Source organism: Fomitopsis serialis (assembly GCF_022376445.1).
Source record: "Fomitopsis serialis strain Sig1Antser10 chromosome Unknown B0H18scaffold_142, whole genome shotgun sequence".
In the NCBI taxonomy this organism is placed as follows: Eukaryota; Fungi; Basidiomycota; class Agaricomycetes; order Polyporales; family Fomitopsidaceae; genus Fomitopsis; species Fomitopsis serialis.
Window position 1 is genome coordinate 71,242 of NW_025955102.1, and position 19,948 is coordinate 91,189.

The window sequence follows — 19,948 nt, forward strand, 5'->3', positions numbered from 1 at the left end:
GCTCGAGTTGCTGATATCTACTGAGTGGTCGTGGCGGCATGCAGGCGATATGTGTCTCCGTACGCACAAAAACGTTAAGGTACGGCACACATGACAACTGGCCCAGTAGCCGTGTTCATACAATTTCTCAGTCAGAGTGGTTATTGAGTACAACGGGGATGTGAAAATGGATCAGCAGCTCGAGTCGAACAGCGTAAGAATGACAGGATCGATGACCGTTGTCTACCCAAAGAGTCACAGACCCAGTTCGTCAGGAATATATTCTGCACGAATGCTGCTTCAAGCGTGTAGGTGTCGCTGCGCATGCATCATAATGAAAAGATGTGTTGACAGAGAGTCGTTGGAACACTGACTTCAATTAGCCTTGGGCCTGCGCAATAGCTTCATAGGCCTGCTTGGCGGCGGCCTCCTTTGCAGCGTTCTTGCTCATGCCCAAACCTCTTCCATACTCCGTATCGCCGACTGTCGATGTCCATGATGACCAGCATGGACTATTGTAGAGACACTGTACTGACCGTATGCGACGGCGGTCCATGGTCCTTGATGGCCTTGTCTACAGGTGAGTTCCCATTCAAGCGTGCCGAGTTGTGCGTTCGCCTGCAGCAGGTTGTTCAACTGCATCCTCCAGTCTACGCGGGTGAGTGAGCCATGTGCGACGCGATAGGGTAGTAAGGAATCCAATACGTACGGCCGTCAGTACCTTGGTTGGCCATTTCCGAGTCGTTGTCCACTGTGCACTCATTCTGCAGACTTTATACGTCGAGTGTAAGCTCGCGTCTACCGTTTCCAGACACCTTCTGGCAGTAGAACCTGTCGGAATGCGCATGAGTGCATACTCATTGAAAGGCCGGGACGGCGAACATGCATACCTGTCGTTCAAGCACGGCGTCCGAAAGACGGTCGGCTACGGACCTGACGAGGATTTGTTGTCGTGTTGTCGATAAGGGCGAGCGTAGAAGATGGCATTACGGCGAGAGGTTTGTACAACGGTGATGTTCAGTTGGGTCCTTACACATGAAGCAGCTGGTCTACTCACCATCCCACCACCGCGGCTACTGTGTAGATGCCTGTGGTGTGCGGAAGAAACCCGTCTCTCGATCCATGCCCTTGTACGTGAGTCCCATTCCAGGCATAATCTCAGCTGCAACTACAAGGAACACATACCATACAGTAGAGGGACTCTTCCTCCTCCTCGGGCAACACACGATGGGCCGTGTGGCACCCGGTGCGACTGGAATAGCCGGATCATGCTCCGAACTCACAAGACCCGCATATTCGCTGTCAGTGTCATGGTTGGGTACGCTATCGCTCCCGCGGTGTGAATGACATGAGTGGCCAGGATGGTGGCCTAACGCTCGAGGCCAGTGAACCATGTCCATTCAATGTTTGGCCCCGCTAGCCTATGGTCAGTAAGTCAGCAGTTGAAGCCTCTCATGGCGACATCTCCGTGCCAGTAAGGCGGTGTGGATAGTGAACCCGAGGCTTATGAACGTCGTGAAGTGGCAGGATGCGGAGACCAAGTAGGGGGCCGAACGAAGCGATGGCCAGTCGTCGCTGTACTTGCCATACACTAGTCAGCTCAACTCAATTTGTTGAGACTGCACCGTAACATTAGTCTCCTAGGGAAGCAAAAACACGATGTTGCTGAATGAGAAGGGCAGCCATGTATGACGCATGTTATTCGACCGTGTCACTTGCGATGAGATTGACACTGCGCCGTTGACGTCGTGCTAAGGGCCAAGTCCGGCTTCACAGAACCATGGCGCGAGTTTCATCAGCACAAGCACGTACGAAGAGAATATTTCTCACTGCGGATACACAGCGATTGCGGTACCAAGAGGTGCGGCTCGAACTTCGCGACGCACTGGCAGTGGCTGACGGTCACGGTGGCTGATGGGAACGACCGCAGACAGGATGAGCGCTTCCGTGATCATCCAGCACGTCGTCTGCCTGTGCAGCAAGATCAGTCGGGCGCCGTCATGATCCCTCTGCCCCCCGAGCTCACGGACCGTATCATCGACTATCTACACCTGGATGTCCATGCTCTCCGCGCGTGTGCTTTAACATGTCGCGCCTGGTTGCCTGGAGCTCGCTACCACCGTTTTCGTACTCTCAACGTCGCGAACGACACAGCCCTAACAGCGTTCGAAGTCCTCGTAGCTTCTTCGCCGGCGATAGGCCCCATCGTCGAAGACCTACGGATATATTACTGCACTTTTGAACAGCTCCGCTCTGCCTTACCCTTGCTTCCGACCGTCAGGCGGCTCGAGCTCCACCACGGCATGTTCAGGGACTTCAGCCTGGGCGACCCCGCAGCTATCGGCGTCAAGCTTCCTGCCCTGCGCGAGTTGACCATGGGATACTGCGTTTTGCCTTTGGCAGCGCTATCACAGCTGCTGTGCTCCTTCACTGGGCTCGAAAGCGTCTCACTATCCCAGATTTACGGTTTTGAGTCCGTTAACACCTCCGTCGTCGGGCGTGTAGACGCTTTGCACACTCTGCGGTTGAGGTATACTTACAGCGACCTGTCAACTGATGAGGAACACCTCGTCGGTTGGCTCATCGGCACACTCCAACCTAATCAACTTCAGGCGCTGCATATCAGTCGTGTTCGTGACCCAGGGCTTATTCAACCCCTGCTCGATGCCTTCGGTCCGCGCGGCTTGAAAGTTTGAGAGTTGATCTATACAATGTTCGAAGTACGTGTCACTTAGCTTCTCGGCACATATACCCTAACTCAATATCATACAGAGACTGCTAGGGATACTGCGTTCACGCTCGAGCCTTGCACCAACCTACGCCTTGTATCGATCGAGCTCGGCATTCACTGGCGAATGTCGGAACCATCGACGTATCTATTGTGGTTCAGCGTGCTCATATCTCAACTCAACTCACCCTTCCTCGAGACGATCACTCTGACGGTTATTGCCACGTCTTTGGTCGGCCCGGTTCTCTGGCGCTTCGATGATCTCCAAGCGTTGGATTGGAGAAGCATCAACCGCACGCTAGGAAGGGCGGTTTCCAAGGATCTACGGGTCTTCAACATACGTGGTCGAGGTCCCAGAGAGTCACTGGAGGCTTGTCTGGAGGAACAGTGTAGGACTGCATACACGCGAGGGTTGTTCCAATTCATAGAGCAATAGCGTGAGGCTAAACGTGTTGTGCGTCCTAATCCACTGATGCCGCTTCGCAGTCGAGCCATCTCTTCGTGCTGCTCTGAATTCGGTTTGCTTGGTACGCGTCCCGTATTTTTGGACTCAGTTGAGTCGTTAACTTTCCTGTCTTACCAGGATGTGATTTATTTAGCCCTCGAGTGTACTGATATACCGGGTCGAACCTTGTTCTCAACTCTTTCGGCTCCTGAACCTGCTTTATGGACATCTGTCTGCCCCATTCGTTCGCTCTCTTCTCCGAGTCTTCCGCTACCAGCGCCATGCAGCTCGGGGATCTCCGGATACGTTCATGACGGATGCAATGCGGTGTTGTGCTCATACATAAACGGTAAGCAAGCTGTCTGCGAGGATCTCCAGGTGCGCTCACATTGATATCGCCACCGTCTATCAGTATCCGACGCGCGTTGCTGGTGCTCTCATATCAACGTCAATCTCCAAGCTCGCATGGATCCACCATTTCTTCAGCATATGAGTACGGAAGTGTCCCGCTTTCAGGGCATTCCACAGCTTCCTTGCCAGCTCCCCGACAAAATCATCGATCATCTCCACGACGACGTCCCTAGCCTTGGCGGATGTGCTCTCATGTGCAGAGCGTGGTTGTCGGCCGCACGATGGCACCGATTTTGATCGTCACAGTGGACCTCGCACCGGTGTGGTCGATGGGGCTGGACTCAGACATTCCCGGTTCGCTGCCGTCCTCCGTCCTCCGTAGATGGCTCCCTACCGGCACTAGCCAAGCTCAAGCCTTCCCATGTGAAGGCCGTGATCGATCGGACGATTGCAACGCCAATGTGCCACTCAACCTGCGGACCGTGAAGTGTCCGGAGATCGAGTCGTGCTGGCTGTCGATCGAGACGATCGTCCGCGGGGTCTCTTCGCTGCAGCAGCTCGAGAGTGCACTCTCCGGGTATACGCACATGACATGTGTGGCGGTGGTTTCGCCCTCCTCAGTCAGACATCCCATCAATGCTGCGCGTGCTGGACTCAATGAGCTGTGGCCGCTCGCTGCGATGGGTCTGATGGGTTGGTTCCTCAGCAATCCAGATCTATGGCCTACTCCAGGCACCCGGAGGAGGGAATGCGGTCGTTGATTGATGTCTCCGGTGCTGCCGGCTTGTAGTGTCTCTCCCTTGACAGATCAACTTCGTGTCATTCGAGGGTGAGCTATTGCAGTCTCGCTGGTCACACTTGTCTCTGAACATCGCAGGGCCGGCCACTATCTCGCTGGGCTTATGCGAGCCTCTGCAGGATAGAGCGCTGCAAGTATGTCTCCCTTCGAAAGCCTCAGCGTGGTATGATTTTTGTAGGCGCGGATCATACCAGCGATTGGCAGATTGCTCTCGGGACTCCGAAGAGCGTCTCCATCACTCAGCACGCTCTCAATGGCGGTCTTGCAACGTAGAGACGCGACTCGACCAATTCTCCTCGATCGCTTGCGATAGGTGCCCTGGAGCCCCGTCGAGGAAGCCCCCCAGGATCCGGTCTTCGCGGAGCTCCGTGATGCTCAGATCAACGCTCGCGTGCCATCGTCTTCGCTGGACGATCTTCTGAAGGGAACGTGTCTGGCTATGTACGAACGCAATGCATCCAATATCTGCTCGTGGCTTGAGCCTGAACCGATCTATACTGGAATTACATCACAAGTATTGCCTGAATACGCTGGCATCGTTGACTGGGTTACAGTCGACGGCTAACCACCCCACTTTTGACTGGAGGGTCAAGCATGCGAAGGCGTGGATAATCGTCCAGTCGTTCTTTGTGAGCGAAGTCACCGCGGTGCTGGATCCTACTCTATGCAGAGCTGACCTACTCACACGGCGATTCGTCGACAGCGTATACTTCATCGATATGTGAGTGTATCTTGTTGAAATGTCTTAGAGGCGGCTGACGACTCGCAGCATCACTCCCCACAGTATGTCAAGCGGACTATCGTCGAAGGACGATCAATCATTGATCGTAGACGTATGCGCCCGGTGTCATGGCCGGTGTTACAGCCATAAAGCGTCAATATATGCACGACAAGACACAAGGCTCGCGTCCGACACAGTCATCACTTTCAGCGAGAGCCTGGTACAGTAAAGAGGTCGGTTTGTGTTGCGCTCAGTGAAGTTTCTCGACAAATGCCGCCAGGAGCACGGCCCGCCTCCGATGAGTCGTTGCAGAGCAGTGCCCCACGTACTTGCATCAACGCACCGTGTCTGGAAACGTACGTACCCATGTCAGCTTCGCGCCAAGTCAGATCGGAGCCGCATCTGTATGCTGCTGACTTCCAAGCACATTCTCAAAGGAGCGGCGAAGATCTGGCGCTGCTGGACACCGTGGTCTATAGAAGAAGGGGCGCCACGTCAACGGGAAATAGCTTATCACCGCAGGGGAATGGTAGGTCATGGTCATATCGCGGACGGGCCTCCGCTGGGGATCGCAGCATATGAGCGGTACGCAGTGCATACATAGTGTCTTCGGAGTTGCGTGGGCTTTGATTCGACTCAACCACACTGATTCGGGGATGATGTCAAGCTTAAGGGCCGCTCTGGCAAAGTGGACTCGGGTGCCTTACCCTCAGGCTGAACTGTACGTCTGCAGTACGTACAGTGTCGCACTTGCTGGGATGGGCTCGGATACAAGTCTACGCGTGACCGCTTACCGACTAGGTGTTTCGTACGCTTGTATGTAGCATCGCAGTGAGTCGGTATGACAAACGTCGCCCGGCCTCGGAAGCTGCTTCCGATTCTCGTTACTTCCATCTCGCGAAGTTGACAAACCGCCATGTAAAGCTACACCGCAGCTGTAAGTACCTTTGGGGTGGGTTCGACAAACCGCGCCAATCAACCCCAACACGACAATGTCATCCCGGCAAGGATGGTGCGAGATAACGGCGAAGACAGCGTCCATTTGTGCTCATAATTGAGACACTACTTAATGAGTCCGACAATCCGAGCGAGTACCAGTACCAGTTGGTAGGGAAGAGGGCATCGCGCAATCAGTGCATCTAGTCAGTCGCGGCGTCTCCAAGAATGGGGCGCAATGGCGCTCTATGACTCTGCGCGTCGTGCATTGGCGAGAGTATACTTATTGCCTTGCCGCGCCGTGTGCATGAGTTGTGGCTTGTCACGTAAGTGGGGAGTAAGTACTGAGACCCGTCTCAATTCGGTAATGCGCTTTCTATATTCGGACACTCTCAGCCACAGTCTCTGGTCCGTTGCGAATGATGACCATGTCATACCTATATATTCCGAGACTAGGGGCGCCTCGTCCTTTCTCCGAGCGAGGATCGTATCAACTACGGTGAAGCTCTGGTCGGGTCGCTCACTCTTGTCCGTATGGGGTTGTCCATAGCTGACTGACACCGGGACAAGTGCAGCAATCAGTATAGCCGGTATACGCAGGCACACAGACTGGCATATTTCAAAGTTCTGCATCAACGCCACAACAGATATCGTCGCGCCCAGCGTCGACGCTGATTGCTCCTGAGTACGGGGCGCTTGATGCAGGATACCGTATCCTCCCTGGGGCGCGGGCGCTACACCTTGATTAGGCGCGGGCAAACAGAAACGAGCGCCCATAGCATTCTTTGGGGCGCCAGGACTGGGGACACGTTGGGTTTTTCCAGTCCCTTCAAAAGTCGGCGCGGCGGACTACCACTTCATCCCTGTCTCGCCTCTACAGGACATCCTACACGATGTCCCCGGCAACTGGCTCGTGCACAAGCACGACCCGCCCTATTCTCATCCAGTCGGGTTCCATTAGAGTGAGTCTTCGAATTCGTCGCTTTTGCGCATCCATACCACACACGGCATGGTATGCGGGTCGTTGTCCCGGAAGGAGCTGCGCTTGAAGAGGACTCCTATGACGGTATCTGGCAGGCCGTGCAAGTGCCATGTCACGCCCGCGACGCGTCCTTGCTGCCATACCGCACCGTAAGCACAAGAATGCATTGCTAACTGCTCGCGCTCCCAGGTGTCTATCCCTATCTCCACGGAAACCAACGAGTGGACTGCCGCCGAAGTCCTTCGCGATGAATTTACCCACGACGACACACTCCATACCCCCACGCAATCCGAGGATGTGAAGCAGGCGACCATAGAGCTCTTCGCCCGCTTCCTGCGATTCGTCGTGCAAAACGTAGACGCCGACTGTCACCGTACCCCCGTGCTCTGCAAGGCGGTCAACCACTTCACTTCGTCCTACTTGTCGCAGCAGGACGTGTATACTGTTGCGGGGGCTCTTGACGTAGACGTGCGCAAGACTGTGCTTGCGAGCTACTTCCAGGCTCTGGGAGCCTTAGAGGAAAGGAATGTCGCTGGTATCTCCTATGCGCCAGCACCCGCGCTTTTCACAGCGTCTGACGCGTCAATCTACGCGTTGTTTGGTGGACAGGGTACGAACGAGGTCTATTTCGACGAGCTGCAATCGCTTTACGACACGCACACGCCTTACGTCTCGTCTTTCCTGGCTGAGATGACACAAGTACTTCGCCCTCTCGTCGACGGTCTCGCGTCGTCAACCTATTACACGCATGGCCTGGACGTCATCTCCTGGTTGACTGGTGCTACGCCGCGCCCCCCTATTGCGTACCTCGCGTCCGTCCCCGTATCCCTGCCCCTCATCGGGCTCACGCAACTCACCCAATACCTGGTTACTTGCCGTGTTGCGCGTATCGGCCCCGGCGAGATGCGCAAGAAACTACAGGGCGCGACCGGTCACTCCCAAGGTGTCGTCTCCGCCGTGGTCGTCGCGGCCTCGACGAGCATCGAGTCATACTTCGAGAACAGCAAGAAGGGAATGAAGTGGCTGTTCTACTGCGGCTACCGCGGCCAGCAGGCATTCCCGGTGCTCGCGCTCGAGCCGAGCATCGTGGAAGACGCAATCGAGGGCGGCGAGGGCGCGCCGAGCCCCATGTTGCTCGTGGCAGGGCTCGCCCTCAAGGATCTCGAGAAGCACGTTCAGAGCACGAATAAGCATCTCCCGGCGAACTCGCAGCTGCGCGTGTCGCTCCACAACGCGCCGAAGGCGTTCGTCGTCACGGGCCCTGCGCGCGCCCTGTACGGCCTCGTCACCCACCTGCGCAAGGTCCGCGCCCCGAACGGCCTTGATCAGAGCAAGATACCGTTCTCGCAGCGGAAGCCCGTGTTCTCTGTGCGCTTCTTGGTGGTCGGCGTGCCCTACCACAGCGAGTACCTCAAGGGGATGACGGAGAAGCTGTTCGAGGAGGACTTGGATGGTGAGGAGCTGTGGACGAAGGAGGACCTGGGTATGGCTGTTTATCATACCGAGACCGGTGAGTGCCGCATCCCCTCACAGAAGGCTCCTCGGGCTGATCATACGCTGTCAGGTAATGATCTGCGCGAGCTTACGACGTCCCTGACGTGCTCCCTGGGTGACCAGATTTTCACTTCTCCGCTGCACTGGGCGAAGGCTACGAACTTCCCCGAGACCGCTACGCACGCTATTGACTTCGGTCCGGGTGGCCTCAGCGGCGTCGGTCCTATGACGGCGCGAAACCTCAACGGTCGCGGTGTCCGCGTCATCGTCGCGGGAGACAAGTCGAGGGGCGTCGTTGAGTTGTACGACGCGCAGACGGTGAAGAGGGAGGAATGGTGGAGCAAGAAGTTCATGCCCAGTCTCGTCAAGACGAGGTACGTTTGCTACAGTCGCCAATTGTGCATTGCTAACTCTTTGACAGCGATGGCAAAATCCACCTCGACACGCCGTTCTCCCGTCTCCTGGGCAAGCCGCCAATCATGGTGGCTGGTATGACACCTACGACCGTCAAGGCTGGTTTCGTCAGCGCTGTCCTGGCGGCTGGGTACCACGTCGAGCTTGCTGGTGGCGGTCACTACAACGCTGCTGCGCTCCGCGCGAAGGTCGCCGAGATCCAGAGCAAGATCCCCGCTGGTGTCGGTATCACTCTCAACTCGCTTTACATCAACCCGCGCCAGTTCGGCTTCCAATTCCCCCTATGGCAGGAAATGCGTCGCGAGGGCTTGCCCATTGAGGGCTTCTGTGTCGCTGCCGGTATCCCCAGCACGGAGAAAGCAGCCGAGATCATCGGTGGTCTCGAGGCGGCGGGCATCCGTCACGTTTCGTTCAAGCCCGGATCCGTCGACGGCATCCGTCAGGTCGTCAACATCGCCGCTGCTAACCCAGACTTCCCTATCATCCTGCAGTGGACGGGTGGCCGTGCGGGTGGTCATCACTCGTGCGAGGACTTCCACCAGCCGATTCTGTCTACATATCATTCGATCCGCCAGCACAGCAACATCTCGCTCGTCGCCGGCTCTGGATTCGGTGGTGCGGACGATGTCTGGCCGTACCTTACTGGTGACTGGTCCGTCGAGAAGTTCGGGATGCAGCCCATGCCGTTCGACGGTTTCCTCTTCGCGTCTCGCGTCATGGTCGCCAAGGAGGCGCACACGAGCTCTTCGGTCAAGGACCTCATCGTCGCCGCGAAGGGTGTCGATGATGCGCAATGGGAAGGCACGTACGCGAAGGAGACCGGCGGCATCGTGACCGTCAAGTCCGAGCTCGGCGAGCCCATCCACAAGGTCGCCACGCGCGCCGTGAAACTGTGGAAGGAGTTCGACGAGACCGTGTTCAAGATGCCGAAGGAGAAGCGCGCTGCGTGGATCAACGAGAGGCGTGCGGAGATCATCGCGAAGCTGAACAAGGACTTCGCGAAGCCGTGGTTCGGGTGGAAGAAGGACGGCAGCGTCGTCGAGGACATCGCCGACATGACCTACGAGGAGGTCGTCCTCCGCATGGTCCGTCTCATGTATGTCGAGCACGAGGAGCGTTGGGTCGACCTGTCGCTCAGGAACCTGACGGGTGATTGGCTCCGCCGCGTGGAGGAGCGCTTCGCGGGCATTGACCGAGGATCGAAGGCGTCAATTCTACAGTCGTATTCTTCTTTGGACAAGCCCATCGACTTCGTCAAGCTGTTCTTCGCGACGTATCCGGCTGCGACCGAGCAGCTCCTGGCGTCGGAGGACAAAGCGTTCTTCCTCGCTATCTCGCAGCGCCCAGGCCAGAAGCCGGTGCCGTTCATCCCCGTCCTCGACGCGAACTTCGAGGTTTGGTTCAAGAAGGTACGTCAAAATTGCCCAATAAGGAAGTAAGACTCACATTTTGGGCAGGACTCACTGTGGGCAGCCGAGGACATCGAGGCTGTCTTCGACCAGGACCCGCAGCGAGTGTGCATCCTCCAGGGGCCTGTCGCGGTGAAGCATGCTATCAAGAAGGACGAGCCGATCAAGGAGATGCTCGACAATATCACCGCTATCCTCGTCGACAAGTTGGTGCAGCGCCTCTACGGCGGCGACCTCAGTCGCATCCCGACCGCTGACTATCTCAGTGTCAGGGCTTCTCCTCTCCCGGAGAGCATCGCTGCCTCGCTTGGCGCTGAGCGCTCTGTCGAGGCCGACAAGATCACGTATTCTGTTGGGAGCACCTGGCCCGAGGCGTCGACCTGGCTTGAGATGCTCGCCGGCCCTCGTCAAAGTTGGCTCAGGGCCCTCCTTACGTCGACGACTATCGTGCAGGGTACCTCGCACATCGACAACCCCATCCGCCGCCTCTTCGCTCCTCGTCGGAATCAGAAGGTCGTCCTGACCTTGGACGGCGAGACGCCTGTGTCCGTCGCTCTCTACGGCGCCGCTCGTTCGTACGGCCAGCACAAGTCCGACTTCAAGGCCGTCGAGGTCAAGTATCATTCGGCGTCTCAGTCGATCGACATAACGCTGTTCGAGGACCGTCGCGACGTCTCGGTGCCTCTTCACTTCAAGTTCCTCTACAAGCCGAGCATGGGCTTCGCTCCCATCCATGAGGTTGCTGAGGGCCGTAACACGCGTATCAAGGACTTCTACTGGAGGCTGTGGTTCGGCGACAATGAGGTGCTCCCCGAGATCAACCTCCGCGACACGTTTACGGGTCCTGAGGTCACGATTGAGGCGAATGACGTCGAGACCTTCTGCGCAGTGGTAGGCAATGAAGGCGAGGCGTTCAAGACAGCGCGGACGGACCGCGTCCAGGCTCCGATGGACTTCGCGATCGTTACTGGCTGGCAGGTAAGCAATGCTGAATCACTACGTTGTTCGTGATGTCCTAATTTCGTGGCAGGCCATCATGAAGGCAATCTTCCCGGCTGCCATCGACGGCGATTTGCTCAAGTTGGTTCACCTTTCGAACGGGTTCCGCGTCGTCGAGGGTACGGAGCCACTCAAGGCCGGCGACGTCTGCAAGTCGGAGGCTCGTATCGTCTCTGTGGCCAACAGCGACGCTGGGAAGATCGTCAAGGTCAAGGGCTTCGTCAAGCGTGATGACGCGCCCGTTATCGAAGTCGTGTCCTCGTTCTTGTACCGTGGTCGCTACTCCGACTACGAGAACACATTCGAGGTCGTCGAGGAGCCTGAGTATCTCGTCGAGGTTGCGACAGAGGCGGAGGTTGGCGTGCTGCAGTCGAAGGAGTGGTTCGAATGGGACGATGAGTCCAAGCCTCTCCACGCAGGCACTGGCCTTGTGTTCCGCGTTAGGTCTGAGGTCACGTACCGCAACAAGACGTACTTCAAGACGGTCTCTGTATCTGGCGACATCTTCGTCCGCGACCAGCTCAAGCGCCTCGTCAAGGTCGGCTCGATCGACTTCCTGCAGGACGACAGCCGTGGCAACCCCGTAATCGCATACCTCCAACGTCATGGTACCCAGCAGGGCTCGCCTAGCCCGCTGACCAGCGAGGGCTACACGATGAGCAAGTCGGGTACTACGACCTTTGCTTCCCCCGCAACGAACGAGCCTTACTCCAGGATCTCCGGCGACTTCAACCCTATCCACATCAATCCCTACTTCGCAGACTTCGCCGCACTTCCGGGAACGATCACGCACGGCATGTGGTCGAGCGCTGCTACAAGGCGCTATGTCGAGACCGTTGTTGCACAGGGCAGGCCAGATCGCGTCAGGGCGTACGTAGCGTGTAATACACCATCTGTGGGAGTTAGGTATACTGATGACACTTTCGCAGATACGACGTGACCTTCGTTGGCATGATTCTACCCCAAGACGAATTGACGGTTAAGGTTAAGCACATCGGCATGCGAGACGGTAACATCGTCGTCCGCGTTGAGACCACGAACTCTCAAGGCGAGAAGGTCCTCGAAGGCACTGCTGAGGTTGCCCAGCCGAAGACCGTCTATGTCTTCACCGGCCAGGGTTCTCAAGAGGCGGGTATGGGCATGGACCTTTACAACAACTCGCCTGCAGCGCGCTCGGTTTGGGAGGCCGCTGACGCCCATCTGACTGCTGTCTATGGCTTCTCGATCGTCGAAATTGTCAAGGACAACCCGAAGGAGAAGACGATTCACTTCGGTGGTATCAAGGGTCAGGCTATTCGCCAACGATACATGGACATGACCTACGATACGATGGACAAGGACGGCAACGTCAAGACCCTCCCTCTCTTCGGCGACATCAATGCTCGCACTCAGCGCTACACGTTCAGTCACCCCACGGGCTTGCTCTTCGCTACGCAATTCGCTCAGATCGCTCTCGTCGTCACTGAGCGCGCGGCGTTCGAGGACATGCGCTCGAAGGGTCTGGTTCAAAGCGGCGCACCCTTCGCCGGACACTCTCTCGGCGAGTACTCCGCTCTCGCATCCATCGCGGATGTTCTGGCCATCTCGTCTCTCGTCGACATTGTCTTCTATCGTGGCATCACCATGCAGCGTGCTGTCGAGCGTGACGCACAGAACCGCTCGAACTATGCGATGTGCGCAGTTAACCCCAGCCGTGTGTCGAAGACGTTCACGGACGCCGCCTTGCGTGAGGTTGTCGATGACATTGCGCAGAAGACCAACTGTCTTCTAGAGATCGTGAACTACAACGTCGAGGTATATTAAGATCGACCGGTTGCATCTGTTCCTTCACTGACAGACCGTCTAGGGTCAACAATATGTCTGCGCTGGCGAACTCTTGGCTCTGCAGACGATGACCAACGTCCTCAACTACCTCAAGATTGAGAAGATCGACATACTGAAGGTAAGGAGTCACGTGTTCTTGTTGTTCACATCCTGACAGCGTTTGCAGTTGACGGAGAAGTTTACCATTGATCAAGTGAAGGAGATGCTCGGCGAGATCATCAGCTCGTGCTTCGCGAAGGCCAAACAGCTGCAAGAAACCGAGGGCTACATCAAGCTGGAGCGTGGGTTCGCAACTATCCCTCTTCCTGGCATCGACGTGCCTTTCCACTCCCGCTACCTCTGGGCCGGCGTCATGCCCTTCAGAACGTGTACGTGGTACTTTTCTTCATGGCTGCGCTGTGCTGATTACTCTCCAAGACCTCTCGAAGAAGATTAATGCCGCACATCTCAATCCCGACACGCTCGTAGGCAAGTACGTGCCGAACCTCGTCGCACAGCCCTTCGATGTTTCGAAGGATTACGTCCAGCTCGTGTACGATCGCACCCTGTCTGCCCGTCTCGACAAAGTCCTCCGCAAGTGGGACTCAGAAGATTGGGCGTTGCCTGAGCAGCGTCAGAAGCTCGCGTATATCATCCTCGTCGAGTTGCTTGCGTATCAGTTCGCGTCGCCGGTGCGATGGATCGAGACTCAGGATATTCTGTTCACTCGTTATGACTTCGAACGCCTCATCGAGATCGGGCCGTCGCCAACACTCACCGGCATGGCCACCAGGACTTTGAAGGCAAAGTACGAGGTGCAAGACGACTCTGTCAGTCACATGCGTGTCATCCTTTGCCATGCCAAGAACGTCAAGGAGGTCTACTACCAGTTCGAGGATGAACCCGAGGCCGCCGAAGCTGAAGCATCAGCGACGGAAGCTACACCTTCGCCTGCAGTCCCGGTCGCATCTGTCGCCGCGGCCGCCCCGGCTCCCGCTGCGGCCGCAGCTGCCAGCGTCGAGGATGTGCCTCTGAAGGCCATCGAGGTATTGAGCGTTATTGTTGCTCAGAAACTCAAGAAGCGGGTCGACGAGGTGCCGCTCTCGAAGTCCATCAAGGACCTGTCTGGCGGAAGTCCACGCTACAGAATGAAATCTCGGGGACCTCAGTTGGAGTTCTCCTCTGCACCTGAGAAAGGGGAGGAACTTCCCTTGGAGGAACTCGGCTCGGCGCTCGGGGTCGGTTTCTCTGGCAACCAGGGCAAGTACACGTCGGGACTCATTGGACGACTCGTCGGTGGTAAGATGCCGGGAGGTTTCAACATGTCTGCCATCAAGGCGTACCTCTCTAAGAGCTGGGGTCTCGGACCCTCTCGTGCTGACGGCGTGCTACTCCTGGGAACACAATGGAACCCGCAAAGCGGCTTGGATCTGAGGCGGAAGCGAAGGCCTGGTTAGACTCTGTCGTCTCCGTGTACGCCCAGCGTTCCGGCATCAGCCTCTCGGCAGGTACTGCGGCAGGCGGCGGTGGTGGCGGAGCATCTGGTCCTACCATCAACAGCGAGGAATTCTTGAAATTCCAGGCGGGGCAGGAATGGTTTGCCTCCCAACAAGTTGAACTGTACATGCGATACCTCAAACGCGACTCGCGCTCCGGAGAGCATAAGTACGAGAACGAGAAGGTCAATGTTGCGGCCCTCCAGTCTCGCCTAGACGCCATCACTCGCGAGCACGGAGACACTTATCTCGACGGCATCCAGCCTGTCTTCGACGCGCTGAAGGCCAGACATTTCGACTCCTCGTGGAACTGGGTCCGTCAAGACGCATTGCTGATGTTCTACGACATCATCTTCGGTCGCCTCACCACCGTCGACCGCGAGATCACCGCTCGCTGTATACAGATCATGAACCGCGCTGACCCGGAACTCGTCACGTACATGCAGTACTACATCGACAAGTGCGACCCGAGTCGCGGCGAGACGTACAAGCTTGCGAAACAGTTCGGCAGCAATTGATCGACAACTGTCGGGAAGTCGTCAGCCTGCCCCCTCTTTACAAGGATGGTGAGTACTGCACAGACATGACGCTATGAGATTGTGCTAACTGTTCTAGTCACGTTCCCGACTGCTCCGCACACTGAGATCTCCGCAAGGGGGATATTGTTTACTCCGAGGTCGTCAGAGAAAATGTGCGCAAGCTGGAAGCTTACGTCGAGGAGATGGCTAGCGGCGATACGATCTCGGCCCCGTCAAAATCCAGAAGATCCAGGACGACGTCTTGAAGTTATGGAACGTCGTCAAGTCTCAGCCGGAGATCAGCGAGGAGCAGAAGAATCGCATCAAGGCGCTGTACGAAGGTGTCGTCCGTTCTTTGCGCAAGCGTCCGGAGTCGCGCCCTCGTCCGGGTGCTCCCAGAACGCGTCGGTCGTCCTCGCATTCCTTCGCCCTCAGGTATCCGGTATTGCGCCGTCTCCGCAGACAAGATCCCGTTGTTGCATTTGAAGCGTAAGGTCGGCACAACCTGGGAATACAGCAGCAACCTCACAGGCGTGTACCTTGATATCTTGCACGAAATCGCCACCTCTGGTACGAGCTTCAAAGACAAGAATGCGCTCCTCACCGGCGTCGGGAAGGGTCCATTGGCGTGAAGTCCTCAAGGGTCTCTTGTCAGGTGGTGCCCACGTGTTATCACACATCCCGTTACAGCCGCTTGACTGTCGAGTACTACCAAGGCATTTTCCAGCGCTACGGGAGCAAGGGGTCTGCCTTGACCGTCGTTCCATTCAACCAGGGATCCAAGCAGGACGTCGAGGCGTTGGTCGACTACATCTACTCCACTCTTGGCCTCGATCTCGACTACATCATGCCGTTTGCTGCTGTGCCCGAAAATGGCCGCGAGATTGACGGTCTCGACGACAAGTCCGAGCTCGCCCATCGCATCATGTTGGTCAATTATTACGACTACTCGGCACTGTCAAGGTCAAGAAGGCGTCTCGCCATATCCTGACGCGCCCACACAAGTGATACTTCCGCTCTCTCCCAACCACGGACTGTTTGGCAACGATGGCTTGTACTCTGATCAAAGATCGGTTTGGAGACCTTGTTCAACCGCTGGAACTCGAGAGCTGGGGAGAGTACCTCTGCTGGCTGGTGCTGTGATCGGGTGCGTACTGCGTACTCATGCTGAGCTTCATAATGACTGTTCCACAGGTGGACTCGTGGTACTGGTCTCATGGACAGTACGAACACCGTCGCGCAAGAGGTCGAGAGTCACGGTGTCCGCACCTTCTCTGCGAAGGAGATGGCATTCAATATTCTCGGTCTCATGCACCCGCTCTTGTTCAGCATTACTCAGTTGAGCCCATTTGGGCAGATCTTAACGGCGGCATGGATCGACTCCCTGACCTTGCTGAAATCACCACGCGCATCAGATTGAGCCTCAACAAGAAGAGCGACCTTCGCCGTGCGATCGCCCGCGACAACGCTGCAGATTTCAAGGTGATCAACGGAGTCGAGGCGGAACGAGTCCTGCAAACGGTCAACGTGACGCCACGCGCAACTTCAAGTTCGACTTCCCTCAATCGAGCCTCTCGAATCTCTCTCTGACGTGTCGCAGTTGCGCGGCATGTTGGACCTCGACCAGACGATCGTCATCACTGGCTTCGCTGAGGTTGGGCCATGGGGTAGCTCTCGCACGCGTTGGGAAATGGAGGCTCGTGGAGAATTTACCATCGAAGGTTGCATCGAGATGGCCTGGATGATGGGTTGTATCAAGCACTTCGACGGTCGCCTCAAGGACGGCTCTCTGTACGTTGGGTGGGTAGATGCGAAATCCGGTGAGCCGTGGACGACAAAGACGTGAGGAGCTCTACGAGAAGGATTCTGAGCCACGCCGGCATCCGTCTATTGGTTTGTTGCTGTTTATACGATGACATGCTAGCGCTGATTACTTCAGAGCCCGAGCTGTTCCGCGGTTACGACCCCAAGAGAAATCTTTCAACCAGGAGATCCAGCTGTCTCATGACCTCGAGCCCTTCGAAGCTAGTCAAGTCGAGGCGGACAATTCAAGTACGAGCACGGCGACAGCTGCGACATCTGGGAGATCGAGGGCGGACATGGTATGTCAAGCTCAAGCGTGGTGCACGTCTCTTCGTGCCGAAGGCCTTCAAGTTCAACCGCTTGGTGCTGGCCAGATCCCCACCGGTTGGGACGCCGGACGCTTCGGCATTCCAGCGGATATCATCGCTCAGACTGACCGCACTGCTCTCTGGACTCTCGTCGCTGCTGCGGACGCCCTCAACATGTCCGGTGTCACTGACCCATACGAGCTCTATGAGCATATGCACCCGTCCGAGGTTGGCACCAGTATCGGCAGTGGTATGGGTGGCATGGAAAGCTTGGGCAGGATGTTCAAAGATCGTCGCGACGAGAAGGAGGTACAGAATGACATCCTCCAGGAGACGTGAGTTTCTCCTATGACTGTCGACCTTCCGTGAGCTCAATGACGTCTTCTAGCTTCATCAACACGACTGCGGGATGGGTCAACCTCTTGCTTTTGTCGTCTTGTGGACCGGTGAAGATCCCTGTCGGTGCATGGTAAGCGTTTGAGTGCATGCGTGCCGATATTATGCTAACGAACATTTAGTGCAACCGCGCTGCAATCCCTAGAGATAGCGTGCGACACGTTGCTGTCCGGCAAGGCCAAGGTCATGCTCGCGGGTGGTTACGATGACTTCAGCGAAGAGGGTTCGTATGAGTTCGCAAACATGAAGGCTACTAGCAACTCGGAGACCGAGTTCGCGATGGGCCGTGAGCCAACCGAGATGTCGAGACCAGCTACGACAACTCGCGCAGGGGTAAGTTGTCAACTCGTTTGATGATTTTGATGTCTAACGCGGTACTGTACAGTTTATGGAGGCACAGGGATCTGGAGTGCACGTCCTCATGAGTGCCAAGACAGCGCTTGAACTCGGCTGCCCCATCCGCGGTATTGTCGCGTTCACGTCGACGTCGACGTAAGTGGTTTCAACGTATCTGAACCCTCGCATAGACTGACCCGCAATGAAGTGACAAGGCCGGCCGATCGGTTCCTGCGCCAGGTCGTGGTGCGCTGACCATCGGCCGCGAGATCCAATCCAAGCATCCCGCGCCAATACTCGACGTTGCTTATCGCTCCCGCCAGCTCGCCTTCCGCCGCAAACAAATCTCGCAATGGCTTGAGAACGAGCGTCAACTGCTGCAGGACGAGATCGAATTCCGCAAGAGCCAAGATGCCGCTGTCGACGAGGAGTACGTCGCTCACCGTGTCGCAGACTTGGAGCAAGAAGCTGCTCGCCAGGAGAAGGATGCACTGTCGACGTACGGCATGCTGCACGGCACGGACCCGCGGGTCTCCCCTCTCCGGCGTGCGCTCGCCGTCTGGGGCCTGACTGCTGACGACATCGATGTCCTCTCCATCCACGGTACCGGTACTGGCGCGAACGTACGTGTTTTCCTTACGCTTGTAGCGTGTCCTGACCATTGCATTGTAGGAGAGCAACGAGACTCACGTCTGGAATGACATCTTCTCGACATCCACCGGACACCGGAATGCTGTCCCTGTCATGGCACAGAAGAGCATCTGGGCCATTCCAAGGGTGGTCGGCTGCATGGCAGCTCGCTGGCCTCTTGCAGAGTGTGGGCAGCGGTATTGTCGCTGGCAACCGTAACGCGGAGTAAGTGATTCGAGCCGTTCGTGGCGGTTTTGTCTGACAGTATTATGTGCAGCAATGTCGACTCGCACTTCAAGGACTACACTTACCTCATGTTCCCTTCAAAGTCCATCCACACTGACGGCATCCGTGCGGGTGTCATGGTGAGTCACAGAACTGCGATTCGTTCCTATTGGTGTCTAATCCCACGAAACACAGTCCTCCTTCGGCTTCGGTCAAGTCGGCGGCACCTGCCTGATCGTCAACCCGCGCTACCTGCTCGGCGCCCTCGAGCCGTCTGTCTACACGAGCTACAAGGCGAGGCACCTGCGCCGCGCACGGCTGGCGTACAAGGCGATGAGCGAGATGATGATTAGCAACACGCTCGTGCGCGTGAAGGACGGCCCGCCGTTCACGAAGGAGGTCGAGGCGAGCGTGATGCTGAACCCGCTCGCGCGCACGTCGTACAACCCCAAGACGGGCAGCTACGCGTTCTCGAAGCTCGTGACGGAGGCCCCGGCGGACAGGCGAACGTCAAGGCGTGGCGGAACATTGCGCTGTCGAGTGCTACGGCTGGTGTCGGGTCGACCAAGGTACGCTCTCTGCTCCTCTCTAGCCTCCAGCTGACGTTACGTGCAGAGCTGATCTCATCCGTGCCCTCGTGGAACCCGACGTTCGTGGAGCGCAACTTCACGGACGCGGAGATCGCGTACTGCCGCAGCCAGCCGGCGCCCGAGGCGTCGTTCGCGGCGCGGTGGACCGGCAAGGAGGCAGTGTTCAAGTCGCTCGGGGTCGCGTCGCGCGGCGCGGGCGCGCCGATGAAGGACATTGAGATCCTGCCGGACGAGGCGGGCGTCCCGACGGTCGCGCTCCACGGCGAGGCGAAGTCGGCTGCGGAGGCGAAGGGCGTGAAGAAGGTGCACTTGTCGCTGAGTCACTCGGAGGTGCGTTGTGTCGTTTGCATTTCTTGGGTTTGGACTGACGAGTGATTGTTCGATAGACTGTCGCCATTGCGTTTGCGCAGGCTGCGTCCTCGTGAACGTGATGCTCTGCTCGCCGCGCTTGCTTGTTCGTCTTAGAGATCCTCCGTCGTCGTTCTTGGTCTAGATGCTCGCTGCTCTGATGGTACTCGCTCACACTCGCATACACATACTGATATCATACTGTTCTTACGTCGCACACGATTGCATGTAGTCGCAT

At 57.0% G+C, this 19,948-nt stretch overlaps 2 protein-coding genes across 2 annotated transcripts; one reads left to right on the forward strand and one right to left on the reverse strand.

Annotated features, from left to right (window-relative positions):
* Positions 1–99: 99 nt before the first annotated feature.
* On the reverse strand, positions 100–1,042 carry B0H18DRAFT_1042656 (uncharacterized protein). Its single transcript, XM_048030636.1, is given in 6 exon segments — positions 100–297; positions 354–462; positions 516–629; positions 689–713; positions 717–794; positions 913–1,042. 3 exon segments carry the CDS (start codon positions 711–713, stop codon positions 359–361), a joined length of 243 nt encoding a protein of 80 aa, XP_047886981.1. The 5' UTR covers positions 717–794; positions 913–1,042; the 3' UTR covers positions 100–297; positions 354–358.
* A 937-nt stretch (positions 1,043–1,979) lies between these two features.
* Positions 1,980–19,787, forward strand: B0H18DRAFT_1125082 (fatty acid synthase; the record flags this gene model as incomplete). Its single annotated transcript, XM_048034960.1, has 36 exons — positions 1,980–2,652; positions 2,752–3,035; positions 4,616–4,816; positions 4,857–5,023; positions 5,072–5,135; positions 7,131–8,451; positions 8,506–8,809; positions 8,857–10,258; positions 10,307–11,236; positions 11,289–12,127; positions 12,187–13,051; positions 13,104–13,199; positions 13,248–13,449; positions 13,499–14,512; positions 14,569–15,058; positions 15,100–15,122; positions 15,201–15,247; positions 15,286–15,457; positions 15,510–15,702; positions 15,765–16,001; positions 16,269–16,378; positions 16,432–16,601; positions 16,675–16,865; positions 16,915–16,967; positions 17,016–17,176; positions 17,252–17,520; positions 17,574–17,654; positions 17,704–17,914; positions 17,967–18,073; positions 18,126–18,540; positions 18,590–18,697; positions 18,732–18,772; positions 18,825–18,912; positions 18,968–19,331; positions 19,388–19,692; positions 19,749–19,787. The coding sequence occupies 36 exons, from the start codon at positions 1,980–1,982 to the stop codon at positions 19,785–19,787; spliced, it is 12,237 nt and encodes a 4,078-aa protein (XP_047886982.1).
* Positions 19,788–19,948: the final 161 nt, after the last annotated feature.